The sequence below is a fragment of the Micropterus dolomieu genome, linkage group LG15 (assembly GCF_021292245.1).
Source record: "Micropterus dolomieu isolate WLL.071019.BEF.003 ecotype Adirondacks linkage group LG15, ASM2129224v1, whole genome shotgun sequence".
NCBI classification, from domain to species: Eukaryota; Metazoa; Chordata; class Actinopteri; order Centrarchiformes; family Centrarchidae; genus Micropterus; species Micropterus dolomieu.
The window spans coordinates 6,186,803-6,203,005 of NC_060164.1; the positions used below are offsets into that span (position 1 = coordinate 6,186,803).

The 16,203-nt window shown below is 39.1% G+C and overlaps 1 protein-coding gene across 2 annotated transcripts in view; it reads left to right on the forward strand.

The window, feature by feature from the left end:
• The first annotated feature begins 1,631 nt into the window (after positions 1-1,631).
• LOC123984552 (regulator of microtubule dynamics protein 2) overlaps positions 1,632-16,203 on the forward strand; it is a 35,874-nt gene continuing 21,302 nt past the window's right edge. Inside the window, exons 1-2 of one of the 2 annotated variants that reach the window (XM_046071488.1) lie at positions 1,632-1,706; positions 5,166-5,599. In XM_046071488.1, the coding sequence (XP_045927444.1) occupies positions 5,175-5,599 (425 nt within the window). In that variant the 5' untranslated portion in view covers positions 1,632-1,706; positions 5,166-5,174. Of the gene's footprint in view, positions 1,707-4,500; positions 4,518-5,165; positions 5,600-16,203 lie in introns of those variants that run through there. The other variant, XM_046071489.1, reaches the window with a different exon arrangement.

The following is a 16,203-nucleotide window of genomic DNA, read 5'->3' on the forward strand; positions in this document are numbered from 1 at the left end:
ACGACCCAGACAGTAAAACTGGTTTCTAGACGAGAGCAATTTCTGTGAGCACAGTTTTTGAAACCGGTTTTTCCTGAATTTTTGTTTATTAGATACATATAACTTTCTCTTTTCTGGTATACCCTCATGGGACTGAGCATTCCTCTTTGTAGCCAGAAATGAAACCATTTTGAATTATTAATAACCATTTTAAAGGGTAAAGGCACTGAATAATCAAAGCAATGCCAGAAAATCAACTGCAATTTTTTACAATCTCTAAGGTGATTACACAAATCTGAGTTGGAAATGGAAGTTGCTTAAAGGCAGAGCTCAAACGCAGCCGACTCACCAGTTGATTTTTGTTGTAGTTTTGGTGACACACCCTAATACAGTAACCAGCGGAGTCTCTTGGTAGATAAGCACGCCGAGTGCTTGCGGCTGAGATAGACATCAGTAAAGCAAGGGTAGACCTATGAGCTGTACTTCCCCAATTTCTCATCAACATTATAGCTAATTGATATTGTGCCTTCTGTTACGCAACACTTTCCACATCTTTATGGTTGAATGAATCTTTAAACTATCTATAAACAGGGCACGCAACTGATATCGAAGTTAGCTTTTGTCCCACTGCGCTCATGGACTTGAGTAGAAAACACTCCTACAATACTGACAGGGAACAGCTGGGCTTCACACTCTTGTGGTCTGTCAGTAGAGTCCTGATAGTAATGCCTTATTTCATCCTGATTCTTCTCCCATGTATTGTTTGACAACTATAATAGGGCTTATTTCGATGCACAAAGGCAAATCTGAGGTTCCTTTTTTTTCTCCCCCTGTGGTATGAGAGCTTAGGCAGATGTGTGGTGGGTGGATAAAATGACAGTGTTGACAATGTCTGCTTATCTGCAGGCTTTGACCCGATGGGAGCAAGGCCATGGCTGGATGCGCCTCCCTTATCACCATATCTACGTCTGCGGGACGAACCCGGAACCGCTGGCCAAGCTTTCTTTTTGCACCGCCATGCCTCTGGGTTTCAGGTGGGCTTTTTGTTCCCTGTGCAGGCAGAATGCAGGCTGTGGGCTAATGAACAATACTGTTTTCAGTGAGCGGGGAAGAAACTGCACGTAGCAATCCTCACATCGTATTATGCAAGGGAACTCCCTGTTACCTCTGTTTCCAAGAAAGTATGGCTTTCTACCTCTCTATGGGCTAAAAAAAAAAACTTTTAAAGAGTTCACATACCAAGTAAAATAAACATGATCATCCCAGAAAGAGAACACTTATGTAATGAACTAACTCTTAAGGTCAACAAGGGCATTGTTGTTGTTTGTTTCTTGTCAGATGGAAAATTTCCCAAACCGTTAATCACAAACTTGTCTCTATGTGCAGATGAACAAGATAAAATGAGAAAAAACACAAACATCTTAGATTAATGTAAAAATTTTATTTACAAAAATCACAAACATAAACCAAAACGTCATAAGTAGTTTTATACGGCTATATAATATGGAAAACATGGAGTAAATCACTAGTTGAGTATTCTAACTCTCCCCCACAGTATATGCCACTTGTAACACTTAATAAACCCCAGTAAGGACAACTCCATGGTCACTGACAACAGGTCCAAGGTTGAAGTGATAATAGATGTGTTTTGTAACTTTTTAAATCCTGGTGCACATACTGTCGAGCTCACTGCAGAGACACACTTGTGAGAGGAGAGATTCATAGAGGTAGGTCCTTGTTTGAGCTTCTTATTATAGAACAATGATTATGAGTGGCATACTACAAATTTATAGTTTGTAATATGTAAGCTTGTGATGTATTGATATTCATTATACTAGGGCTGCATGATATTGTAAAAAAACTGACATTGCAATAGTTTTCTTTTCAATATATATTGCAATATGAAAAAATACATTTGAATTTTTACTAGATGACATTAATTGCTCTATTTGAAAAGAATTAAGCATCCTAAAATTGTTGGGGTGATTTTGAAGGGAAAATGCATAGAAAATAATAAATGTCTTTTTAGTCTGAAGACTTTTGTTTAAGAACAAACCATCCTTTCCTGAGCTTTAACACAGTAAACATACTTTAAACAAAATGATAAAAATAAAAATAAAACAGCAGTTATACACCTGCCCCCTGAGTGCTTTGCAAAAGTTTTTTTTGCAACCAAATCCACTGTTTAGATGGTTTTCTCCTGTTCCTCGCTTATTTTCAAGTTGTTGTCAACAACCAAAGGGGGCGGGGGCTATTTTGGCTGTTTAATAAACTGCTCATTGTGATTGGTGGTTTGCTGTGCATGCAGGGCTTGCTTGTCACTCACTAGCAACAAACTCTTTGTATCCAAGAACCCTTAAATCGGAGTAAATTATGTTACATAAGACAGACTTGTCTTGTACATTAGTCAATGAAAATGAGAACCGAGCAAGTTTTCCTTTTGTATCAAGCAGCAAAAAAGTTGAGGTTGTTGACTTAACTTGACTTTCTTCAGATTGCATTGTCCTGTGATGTGACTATTGCGCATGGACACACTGCGATGACGATGGTGAAATGATATATTGTGCAGCCTTGCGTTATATGCAGAAGTAGGTATAGGTGCAACACATACAAATGAGACTGGAAACATTGTATCTGAATTTAAACTTGTAAAGTAACTTGCAGGAATTAATGGCTCTTTAAGTTAATTGTTACCTGTCCATACAGCTAGTTTTATGTAACACACTCCTTACACTGTCATAGCTGAATTTGCTCACTGATTAATCATTTGTGTATGAGGAAAGGGTTGATGAACTCTCCTCAAAGAATGCAATGCTGATGCAAAAGATCAAATAAGAGAAAAGGGTGCCAGTAGATTTCATCCACATCTTACCATTAACACTACATATATGGCAAGAGAGATACAAACCTTGATGTGTGCAAAAATGCTTTATTATTATATTGTGCATTGAGAGGGAAAATCTGAATGAATACAAATTATTTACATGCATTTGAATGCAATCATATCCATCAGTGCACAGGTTGATTTGATTGATCATAAAGCAAGATGTTGTAGTTTCATCAAGGCTTATAAAGCATAAGCCTACAAATGCTGCCAGTATATTATAGGTCAGTATGCAGTAGGCTATGTGAGGGCAAACATCCTGCAGCAAAACATGTGCAAGCAATTGCTGCAGCCTACTGTGAATGCAGAATCAGTGATGAACTAAAAACATCAACCCTTACAGGAGGCACAAACTCAAAATATAGCTTTTATGTTTCAAGCTGGATTAGACTAGAATGCAGATTCTCCAACAGTCTACAACAGAGGGCCTAGGCGCAACCAAAAAAAGGAAACACTGCAAAGTCATGCATAACAGACCATCAATTCAGAAAAGCAATTTTGTCCACCATTTTCCCTATGGGAGACAAAAGAAGGCAAATTGGCATTCTCACAGTCAATGGGCATTATTGACATAACAAGCTCCTTGTGTAATAGTATGATTAGAGAGAATTGCTGCTAACCCAGTGGCAGGTGGAAAACAAGAGAATCCATTCAAAGAGCTAACATACACAGGCAGACCGATCTAATGGAAATTTAGAATTTCTTTTTCAACATGTATCAGTTTCGATTGGGTGAGGGGGGCATCCAGTGGAGGTTTCCACGCCACACAGCCTCCACACTGAAAGCAGGTGAGAGGCACCAGTGCTGACGTGAGTTTCAAAGGTTAAAGGTTATAATAGATCAACGTAGATCAAAGATTTGGATTATAATTATACATTGATTTTTGCTGATTTGTTTGCGTAAAACTTTCGAGGTAAGTAGTAAGTAAGTAATTTGCATTAGGTTGACATGAAGTCCGGAACGTTTCGTTTAGGGCCATTTTGACACGGAACAATGTCACGGTTACACCAGCGGTCTGTCAAGCCATCAGACGTACCTCCCTGCCTACCTGTGCAGTAAGGCTTTTATATTGTCAATTTTGTGTTGATTTAGAAAGAACATGTTTATTCAAGGGGTTGTTGTGCTGCCGTATTGTTGAAAGTGAGCAATTTAATGCGTTTCAACGTTTTAACCTTGGCGAGTAACTGTGTTTTGAGTGTTAGCACAACGTTGGCTACTTTTTTAGCCAAAGACCAAGCTAGCAGCGGGTCACTGACAGCTAATGAACATAAGTTATTAACCTTAATCATGAAAATGTTCAACGAATAAAGACGAGGCAAACCTGAGAGCCCGAGAGACATTGGATTTGTTGTGGGGCTGCTGTTACTCTGTTGGCTAATACACGGAGGGCTGAGCGATTAACGTTAGTATGTTGATCCAATTATTTGAGCTGATTTGCCAGGCATTCTTCACGTAGTTCCTAGTAAACACTGCAGACAAAAGACAGTAAGTTTCCAGGCAGACACCCTCTTATCGGTGTTTTATTACATTCGCTTTCCTTTGCCGTAGCGTTTGCGGAAGCGACTGGGGCTCAACCCAAAATGTTAGGGAAAACGTTTAAAAAGGTGCCATTCACTAACTGTCGCGTACCAGAATCTCTCTGCTGCAACGTTAGGTAACGTAAAACATGTTTTTGATTCGAGGCAGGATGTTCAAATGACAGGACGCACATTTCGAGGACACACACAGTGAGCCTGATGACAAACATTAACAAGAGATAATGTTTCCTTTTTATTTAGAGAAACCACACCTTACTGTATCCTTTAGCTTTACAGTCAGTCCTATTTTCAGGTAGTAACTTAAGTGTTTAAAAACAGTGGAGTGTGTAACTGTGTGTTACCCACTGGTGGACACTGATCCACTCAGGTATTGAGATAACACCTGATGAAAGGTCATTATCTGACAAAGATCTTTTTGCCAGCTGTCACTACAATAATAAACATAGAAGTTGTACACTTCTCTGGTAAATGGACTGCCCAATATAAATATATAAATTAATAATTTACTTGCCATCATCTGATAATCACTTGCTGCTGATATGGCTACTAAAACTGAACCCATACTGATTATCAGTTGATACTGAGTCAAGTATTAACATCAGATTTATGGTTTAAACAAAAAATATATTATTTTCTGACATTTTATAGGATAAATGATTTTTTTTCTACAGATTAACTGATAATATAAATACTTCTTTGTTTTAGCCCTGCAAAATGTTGAAATGAAAACAGAAGCTTTTAACTTTTCTGTCTGATCTCTGCAGGCCTACAAGATGGCCCAGGCAGACAGCAAGGTGCTGGTTCTGGGAGCGCTGGCTGGAGTGGCTGGAATCAGTTTGGCTGTGGTGTGTTACCAGGGCTTCAGGTCAAGACGAAGAGCCTCGTTCCCGGGGTTCTACCTCAACCGCACTAATGAACAGGGGACTGGCGTCATGTTGCCGGATGGTCCAGGTCTACCCAGGGGTCATGCTGAGGTGCTGGAGCGCCTCGAGGCCCTGTTCCAGTGTGTGTCCGAGCTGAAGGATGAGATGAAGTCGTTGAAGAATGCTCTGCCAGTACTGCAGGACCAAGTCAGGGAGGAGCTGAGGGGACGCCCTCTCAACAGGACCACACCAACACGAAGGAAAAGGGCGGCAGGCACCCTCACCAGGGCCAGAGCCGAGGGTCGGAGCTCAGAGGAAGCGGAGAGTGAGGGAGGGTGAGTACTTTAAAAGCTTCAATAATCCAGATATTATAATATAACTAAGGATTATAATCTCTCAAAAATGTGTCACAGCCTACCATGACAATTATTCATCGGCTTGTGCTCAAAGTGCAGTATCTTCATCACACTTGCCATCTATTTGTACACTAATCACAGACTGTTCCGTACATGAATATTTATTTTTGTCCTAATCCTACATGTACCCTCTTGGTGTTAGTGAACCCTTAATGCATGTGCATAAGGTTCTTCTCTGGCTGAGCTGGCCCACTGCCCGTACACATAAATGGCACAAAATGATAGTTATTAGTGGGAAAAAAATGACACAAACAGAGTTATATGTCATCTCTAGTAGTGTTGTAGTACTCGAGAACGATCTTGAGAACACTTTTTGATTGGTCGTGTCTCGGTCATTGAGGACTCAGGATTTTATTTCAAGACCAGTGAAGACCATAACTTTGGGAATATCAATAAATTGCTTTTGGTCTTTACTTGGTCTCGACTTGTCTTGTTTCTGTCTCGTTAAACTCTGGTCTTGGCTTGGTCTCGGTTTGGGCGGTCTTGACTACAGCACTAATCTCTTGTAAAGATCAGGAGTCACTTTCTCCCAGTTAAACTTTAATTCATTCATATTAATAAATTAAGGTTATAATTAGGGCTGGGCGATATGGCCAAATATGTTATCACGATAAAAAAAAATTTCATATCAGTCGATCGATAATTATCACAATAAAACCAAATCATTATTTCTTTCAAGTTTAAAGGCTGATTTTGGCTCCTGAGTGAAAGTTACAGAAACCAGATGTTTAACTGTGGTCAGAACATGACATACACTTGCCTAACGATGGATCACTTAACAAAAGTCCTGTGTTGCTGGGGCATGGCTTCTTAAAAAAGCTGCCCAGTGACTTCCTCTGCTTCTTCTTGACTGATAGAGCTACAGCAGCTCCTCCCTCTGCCTCTACTACTTCTGTTTTGTATGAAGTCTGAGGATGGGCCTTGGTCTCCCTCCAGAATCTCGTCTGGCTTGAAATTTGAGTTTTAAACTGTGGATCGATCAATGATTCTATTTAAAGCAGGTGATCTGTTCTCTGGTCATCATATGTCTCATCGAGGTATTCCATGACCATTGTCTTTATGTCCTTTGTGAGCTGTGTGTCCTCATCAGAGGGTTTAAGGACCTCTGTTCTGTAGAGATGTAGGACACACTCACACATGATTCACCAAAGGGTGAATCTGTAAACTCAGAAAGTGGCTTTAATGTCTCATTTATAGATTCATGAACATCCATGTCCTACCAGGTGGGCACAAGTGCCTGGTTTTTCTTGTCAGCAGTACCTGAGAGATTGCTTTGTGCTGCTCCACCACCCTTGGCATTGTCTTCTGACGTGAGGCCCACCTTGTCACCAGCTTGTGTGGGGGTAAGTTAATCTCTTCCTGAGCTGTTGCCAGGTCTCTCTTTTTTTTACAGCTATGAGAAAAAATTTAATCTCTTACTAAAAAAAAAAAGTCACTAAACTAGACATATGAACATATAAATATTTAAATTAGTATTGCTTGTATTTCAGTTTCATATATAGCTTCAGCTTGTCATTACCATTTAACTTTTAAGCACAATTGAACAATAAAGAATGCAATTAATTTCATTTTTAAAATTTAAATTATTTTAATTTTATTATCACCATCATTATTACTGCTACGACTTTGGTAACACATTGTGAGCCAGTAAAGCCAGATCTACAGTCCCCTCCAAAAGTATTGGAACAGTAAGGCAAATTCCTTTGTTTTTCTTCTTCACTGAAGACATTTGGGTTTAAGATTAAAAGATGAGTATGAGACAAGAGTTTATTTGTGAAGCTATTCCAGGCTTTTACTGCAGCTTCTTTCACTTGTTTGTTTCGGGGTGTTTCTCCCTTCAGTCTCCTCTTAAGGAGGTGAAACACATGCTCTATTGGGTTGAGGTCAGGTGATTGACTTGTCACTTACTGATGTTTTGGGGGTTTTCTTCACAGCTCTCACCATATTTTTGGCTGACCTGTTCGACGTCTGTTGCTCAGTACACCAGTACAAAAGGCAACACCTGGGCAACAAGAAACATCTGCCAGTCACATGTTCCAATAGTTTTGCTCACTAGAAAAATGGGTGGGTTCAAACAAAGGGTGGTATGTCCTGAGTTGTTTAACACATCTAGATCTGAATACGAAATGAGAGCTGAAATTCTGAACTCTTGTCTCATACTCATCTTTTGATCTTAAAACCAAATGTCGTTCAGTGAACAACAAAAACAAAGGAATTTGCCTTACTGTTCCAATACTTTTGGAGGGGACTGTAATTGAATTGCTTTGAATTAACCATACAAGAAAGCGGCGAGATTGTTAGGGGTTGGTGGTCAGCACTCAGCACTGCCTTGGTTGCGGGTTCTTGGTTGTCCGTCTCACAACAAGCGTAGAAGTTGTTAAGCTTGTTGAGGAAGGGAGGGAGAGGTTGGTGGGCTTGTGGTCACTGATGACCTGAATACCTTGCCACATACGTCGGGGGTAGGAGTTGGAGAAGTGCTCCTCAAACGTCGTTGTCTGTGCCACTGTGTGCAAGATGTGAAATACAGCACAGCGCAGCACAGGATCTCATTTGTGGGACTGATCTGCACCGGTCTCTGGTAATGGCCGATTTAGCTGAAAACCAATCGATCTTTGCATCTCTGTTATATAGTAAGGATACAGAATAGAGTGTCTTGCTCTATTCTCCCTTAGTGACTAACATAATAACGAGCATGGTTATCACAGAAGTAGATTTGTGGTGTATGTCTACTGTAGGCAGTCCACTTAATTTAAACAAAATAGTATGAAATCGTTGTTGTATTTTTATTAATGTGAAAGTATGGAAGTTTCTCTAACTAATGATATGTATGTTCATGTTGTGTATATGTGAGGCAATGTACGTATAAATGGTAGAAACAAATTTCCTGGAAAGGACAATAAAGAATCTAATCTAATGATTAGTTCATACCCAGCTGTGAACGTCAGTGGAAATAAGAAATATGTGAGGGTGTGTGAAATCTAGTCAGTCAGTGAAAAGAACTTGATGATGAAGTGAAATGAAATGTTGGTGAACGACTACAAAGGCTGATGAAAATGGAGTTTTTGGTTCTTTAGAGTTTAACTCAGGTCAGTAAGATGTTAGGTCAAAGTGTGGCAACTCATGAAATGCACAATTTCACATATTTAAAGTATGTGAAACGTATTTTATTGACATAATGGATGCTGATATTAAATGAATAAAAATGTTCAGGTCGTCAGTGCTTGTAAAAATATAGAATCATTATTGCATAATGTCTTTTATCGTAATTGCATATGACTCTTACTCAGACCCTGTTTACGGCACTTAGCTGAGCTTAGATAAGTTAGCATCTGTGCAGATGTTGGTGTAAAGCTGTTAAAATAGCTGTAATTATCTGCCTCTGCATCTATATTGATATTGGCAGAATCTTTTTTTCTGTGAATTATCAGCGTTAGCCACAGAATTTCACAATGCTCTGGTCATTTCTTAATGGAAATAATTCCAGGAGATAAACGCAAGATGGATTAACAACCAATATGTCTCAACAGGTGGCAAATTGTAAATTGATTTCAGTTTTAATTTCGACTTCCACAATTTTATTTGTTGATCAGTATGTGAATCAAAACTCGTGTGGCTCTCCTACTTACCAGTTAAACTCCCTTGCCCATTTTATGTGCTAAATTATAGTTATGACAGTATGAATATTTGCCTCAGGTGCTGCAGTGAACAGCAGACTAATCAAGTACCACATGCCCAGTCATCCACCTCCATCCTCAGCCAAATGCCTTGAACTCATGCCAGCCTTGGATAACATAAACAACAGATGTGTTTCTTTTGAATGGACTATCATTCTAAATCTCATCTCATAAAAACAAACATCAACTGTTAAATGATGATGATTAAGCCAAGGCTTTAATGTTTTCAACAGTCAGGCAGACTTTAGTTTTTCTTGGACATGATTGAATATATTTTTAACACGCAATTCAGAAATTGTGTCAAATCAGAGAATGCAGAGTTTGGATGTTGTATCACATGGAGATCTTTGCAAGGACTTGGTTATTATCGCTTAACCCGGACTTAGCTTTGCTTCACTTTTGTAGGAAGTACAGAATGTGAAGTAGCAACTTAAGCATCATTTTCATGTGTGCAGTGAAACTTAGATCAGAGCTCTACGGCTCCTCCCCATCTCTGTTACTGTCCTCGCAATGATTAATCAGTTGGCTTGGAGCAACATGTAGGCCAGCTGAACATCCAGCGCACCCTGGATAATTAATCAGCGCCTTGCATTCCATGCAAAGGTTGAGTTGAACTTTTTTCGTTTGGTTTATGTTTTTACCTGGAAAAAAGCCATCAGTTGTTATATAATGTTTCAAACACTTCAGATAATTCAGATGCAACCAGATACATGTGTCCATAGACATATATTGAAAAAGATGAATTACAAACTTATTCAGTTTTTAATTATAACTGAAAATGTCTGACATAGTGACATAGAACCGGCCTGATATCGCCCTAAAAGTGTTTTGGGTTATGTGCGTTTGTTGACACTGGAAGTAAGACAGCTCGTAGACTGCTAATAACATCATATCATATGAGTCTTCTTTCATGATGGACAAACATTTCAGGACGACCTACCTCTACTTATGTTACCATCGCCCTCCTCATTGGTTAGAGGAGCAGATTGAAGTGTAAGACTGCCGTCTAGCAGATGTGGTTCACAGGTTTTGAGTGACAGGAGTCGGCCGCATCAAATGCTCTTAATTACAGCCCGGGTTATTATGCTTTAAAAGAAATCACATCACGCACACACCTCCCATAATTAAAGAGCCTTTCCTGCCGCTCTGTTATTTGTCTGTGCAGAGCGTGTGGGGGTTAGTGGGATTGGTGCAGTGAAGAAATTTCAGCCCCTTAGGGAATGTGTAGCTTTCCCCGCCAGAGGAGCCAGTTACTGTACACCCCTAATCCTCACATCCATTTGAAGGTCTCTTCGTGTCTATTTGGCTGGTTTGGAAGTGTTAGGAGCACAATATCTCCACAAGAGCCGTGATGCTAAGAGTTAGGTAATAGTTATTGCATGTTTGATGAAATCTAAAGCCTCGAGAATACATTCAAGATTAGCCAGATTAGTGCATTTGTTGCTGGTGCAAAATATTACTTTGCTGACTCAAAATGCATTTAGGTGTTGCATACTGTAAATTCAAATTACAATCAGCAACTGATTTAATAAATTAGAGAAAAATAAATTATGAAATTATATATAGTTTACTGCACTTATGTAAATAACAGCTTTAGTGGGGCCGTGGATTTCCAACAGGGGGCATCATGCAAGTGTGAACAGGGCCTTCAGTAAATCCTACAGCAAGCTGTCCTGCAGAACATGATAGATGCACATCATGAGTAGGCAGGGTGATGAGTTTGTGTTCATACTTTCTGGAGCTGATTGCGTTTGTAAGCTTAATGGTTTTCTAACATTTGTGTTGTGAAATGTTTTTTTTTTTCAAATTACGTAATTGCAGTTAAATGATTGAAACTTTTTTTTAAATCATATTGTCCTCTATGTTTGCATAGATAATTCAACTGTGACCAATGTCAAATTGTCTGATAAGACAGTCCAGGTCCTATCTGAGTCTGTGTTATTATGCAGATTACTTCTGCAGAAATGTTCTCAAATAACCAAACAATTAGTGTGACATAATGTCCAAACTATGGAGCAGGGTAGTTTCGATCAGAACAGGTACACCCTCTGATGGGGTGAAAGTTACAGTTGTTTATTCCATTCACTCCTCATGTGTCACAACGGCTTCCTCAAAGCTACCTCTCTGCAGAAAAGGAGACCTATCAATCACCCTGTCTGTGTGCCAAGCTGTCAGAGGCCTCATTTAAAAGTGTTTTGTAGGAACTTGTAATTCCTTGAACAGTTCCCACTGAGTTTATTCACATGACGTCTCTGTAGCTCAAGGCTATTACCACTTCTTTTTTCCTTATCCAAAAAAATTGCATTTATAATATTGGATAGTTGTTGATTTAAGCAGGAGTTCTGTTTAGAGACGGGCAAGCCTGATCAACACACACAGAAATGTTTAGAAAGAAAAAAGGGAGCTCTTTGTCTGCTTTGTGATTAAAGGTTTAGTCTAACTTCCCTGTGACGTTATGTACGTGTTGCTTCGCAGCTGTACGTATCCAAGACATTCACGTCTATATCCTCAGATTCATACTTCAATGAAAGGCTTTTAGCCAAACAAACACATTTATTGAATTGCATACAATGTACACAGTGCCTACAGAGCTGACTTGTTGAGCTGTCTGATGTGTCCTCAGTCACCCTGGCCATCTCCTGACCACACACATCTCCCATTCAGATTTGCTTTAAAGGCCAGCGCTGGCTTTGCTATGATCCTACAACTCTTTCAGTGAAATGTTGATCTTGCTCCCTGAATTGTTTGTCCTGTTTTCTGTGATATATTAAAGCGGATATAATCAATATCTTTTTATTTTGATAATGGATCACATGTCTATTTCTACATTTTGTATGTGAAGTGGGTCTCTCTTAGTGATGAACCCACAGAGAATTATCATCCGACTCTGCAGTTCCTTTAAGCTAGATGGAGCGTTTTGGCGTTTGGCTCATTGTTTTAGTTGGTCCACAACTTTACTGTTTTGGTTATGGTGATGTATTTCTTGTCTGTTTGCCTTTGGCAACATTACAAGGAAGAATGATGTTGGCTTGTAATTTTGCCAAACATTATTTGGGAACAGTTGTGTACAAACACCAGTGTCTGTCCAAGCTTGTTTCTTCCACCTTTTAGGAGTAGAGCGATACAACATCTTAACTAGGGCTGTAAAATATCTAATTGCAATTATTCTGATTGATATTGCAATATGATTTGCTATTCTCGGGGGAATGATTATATTTAAATTACCCTTATTGTCATTGAAAAACTTATTAAAATGATTATGGTGTGATTTCTGCAAGGATCTGTACCAAGTAAAGATGTTTTCTTAAGTTTTCTTAAGTCTCACTTCTTAAATCTCATCTTATGATGTGTAGGCCAGGAAATCTCTGCAGCACGACAATATTGAATTTAAAATGGTATTTTGAGACACATAACAAATATTGCGCTTCCACAATTTGAAAATTGCTATAGGCCATATTGTGATTTTGATAAAATTTTGATTAATTGTTCAGCCCCAATCAACAGAAGTGCTATTTATGGTAGACAGTAGAAATTAAACTAGTGTGATGGCATAAACATGCAAGACGAATGATTGCATTCATCATGACTTGTAGTATTAACATGTGTCTGTGACAAATGAATGAAAGGTTATTTTTCACACACATATTTTGCTCCTCCCGTATTACTTATCATGATAAAGGATGTCTTAGTTAGAAACCCAGTGATGCTGGGTGGTTCAGCAGCTGATGAGTGGGAAAGTGGGAGTTAACATTTAGAGTTAAGAGTGAATCCCTGCCCAGCCTTTGCGAGGATAGAGAATAACAACTGGACTCTCTCCAGTCAGTCAGCCATTGTTGTAGAGCAGGCTTCCAATGGTCCTTTCACCACAGCTACACAGACTGACTAAGCTGGGCTGCATGTTCCAAGGCCTGGTGATGTTGGGATGGTAACTGGTTTGTTTTTGACTATAACCGCAGAGACTACCATTGCTAAGCTGTATTGAGAGATCTATTCATTGCCCCTTGGGGTCTGTATAAAGAATGGCTGCTCTCATCTAGTCCGCGCACAGCCTGCTGAAAATAAAGGTTAAAGCTTTCCAGTCTTTAACTTTACAAAGTACGTAGAGTGTTACAAGGTTAGACACAGCGTGGGTAGATGTTTACTGTTTCTACATACAAAGTGGAAGATAAAACCACATGTTGCAGTGGACTGTGTTCATATGTTAAGTTTAGTGGTGCATCCAACAATTTAAAGACATGATATGGGACTCTGGGAATTTGTCATGGCCATTTTTCAATTCTCGGACATTTTACTGACTAAATATTAACTAAATGGTCGATCAATGAATTTTAACAATAGCAACTGCTCACATTTGTGAAACCATAACTGCCCAGTACAATCTCTCAGCTTTATGTGCTTCTGCTGCTGTGTCATTTTCTGTTTTCCTTTCAATGTGCATCACAAACCTAAAGTTGTTCATTTGTGTTATTTCTGTGAATTATTTTTTTTGCACATAAGAATATATATATATTTTTTTCTGCACCTACAAACTAAATTTGTGTGCAGAAAATAATGTAATTTTTTGTCAAGCGTGAGTCATAGCAGGGCTTGCTGGTTTATTATGTACCTAGTCGTTCAAATGACAATATTTGATACTTGTTCTTTAAGAGCTATGCACTGTTAGTAACACTGCAGGGATAGTAATGGTCCCACAAACTTATATACACTACATAAACACACGCAGTACTACAAATAGATCCTTAGCTTCTTTTTCTTTCAACTCAAGTGATTCATGAGCCGTGGAATGGCGTGACAGGAATGCGCTGATCACTCTGTTGCCTGTCTCTCCAGCTCCACTGAGTAAATAACTGCAGGGATGGAGGGAAAACAGACTGCTGAATGAATAAAAAGACAAAAGGATGAATGAATAAGGGAATGAATGAATGAATGACACAAGTCCAGTAATGTGACTGTCTTGCTATAGTTAAAAGCCAGTTTGTTGCAATGCAGTGCTTGATATGGTGCAGGCAGACAAAAAGTAAGACCACAGCAGTCAGAATAAACACAAAAGCACACCCATTCAGATCTTTTTAAGCTCCAGTGTATTGGCCAATAAATGGTTTGAGCCTTGCCTGCAGGTTTTAGGGTTTACTCTGGGGTTAGTGCAGAGAGGGGGATTGCAGAAAGGCTTTGGCACACTATCTCAATATTACGGAATAAAAACCGATGGAGATTAAAATAAAGGTGAAGTCTAGTTTCTCTTACGGTTGCATTCATTCTCCATTTCCTACTGAGCTAATGGATTTGAATTAAGTACACTGTGTCCTATGGGTCACAGAGTTCTCACTTTATATCACTGGATGTCTTAACATACAGTATTTTAGCTATTGGCTCTTCCATCCTACTCACATTAATTGGTCTTAATCTTGTAACTTTTGAAAGAAAATAACTAGGATGGGGATCGTTAATTTTTATTGATATTGATACTCTTAATGAGATTGTTTAACGATACCATTATCAATACTTTACTATTATTTGGTGACGGATATTTGGTAAGACCAATCAATCAATCAATCAAACTTTATTTCTAAAGCACATTTAAAAAACAACCAGGTTGACCAAAGTGCTGTACATTGACATGAAACAATAAATAGACAAAATACAACACCAGACAAATACAACATACAGTTCTCATGCCAGATTAAAACCCAAGGAATAAAAATGTGTTTTAAGTCTTGATTTAAAAACCGGAAGGCTTGGGGCCCGTCTGACATGGAGAGGCAATTCATTACACAGTCTCGGTGCTGCCACTGAGAAAGCTCGATCCCCGCTGCTCTTGAGCCGTGTTTTAGGGACAACAAGAAGAGACTGGTTTGCAGACCTTAATGACCTTGAAGGAACATGTGGCTTCAACAGATGAGTAATATATACTGGAGCTAGTCCATGAAGGGCTTTAAAAAACAAACAATAAAATCTTAAAATCAATTCTAAAATTAACAGGGAGCCAGTGAAGAGAGGCAAGAACAGGGGAGATGTGATCTCGCTTACAAGTTCCAGTAAGGTGACGAGCGGCAGCATTTTGAACCAGTTGTAGTCGAGAGAGGGAGGCCTGGCTAACACCTACCTACAGAGCATTACAATAGTCAAGCCGTGTTGTGATGAATGCATGTATAACCCTCTCAAAGTCTGTGAGGGATAAAAAGGGCTTAAGCTTAGTAAGAAGCCTAAGTTGAAAGAAACTTGCTTTCACAATAGAATTTATCTGCTTCTCCATTTTAAAATCAAAATCCATTTTTACTCCAAGGTTTGTTACAACAGACTTAACATAAGTTTTCAAAGTGCTCAGGTCTATTTGTGAGACATCAGAGGTGCCACTGGGTCTAAAAAACATGACCTCAGTTTTACTCTCGTTAAAGTTTAAAAAATGTAATGCCATCCAGGCTTTAATATCATTAAAACAGTCAACCAATCTTGTTAAAGAACTACCATCATTTCTTTTGATGGGCAGGTAGATTTGCGAATCATCTGCGTAGAGATAGAAGCTGATGTTGTTTTTAAGATTGATCCAAGGGGATGCAAATAGAGTGAAAAAAGAATTGGCCCGAGAATTGAACCCTGGGGAACTCCACATGTGAGGGACACAGAAGGTGAAATAGAGCCACCAAAACTGACTCTAAAATCTCTGTCAGACAAGTATGACCTAAACCATTCTAAGGCAGTGCCCTTAATCCCCACGCCATGCTCGAGGCGAGAAATAAGGATGCTGTGGTCAATTGTGTCAAATGCTGCTGTAAGATCTAAATGCATAAGAATTGCATAATCTCCAGTATCAGTTGAGATTAAATGATCATTAAAAACTCTTAAAAGTGC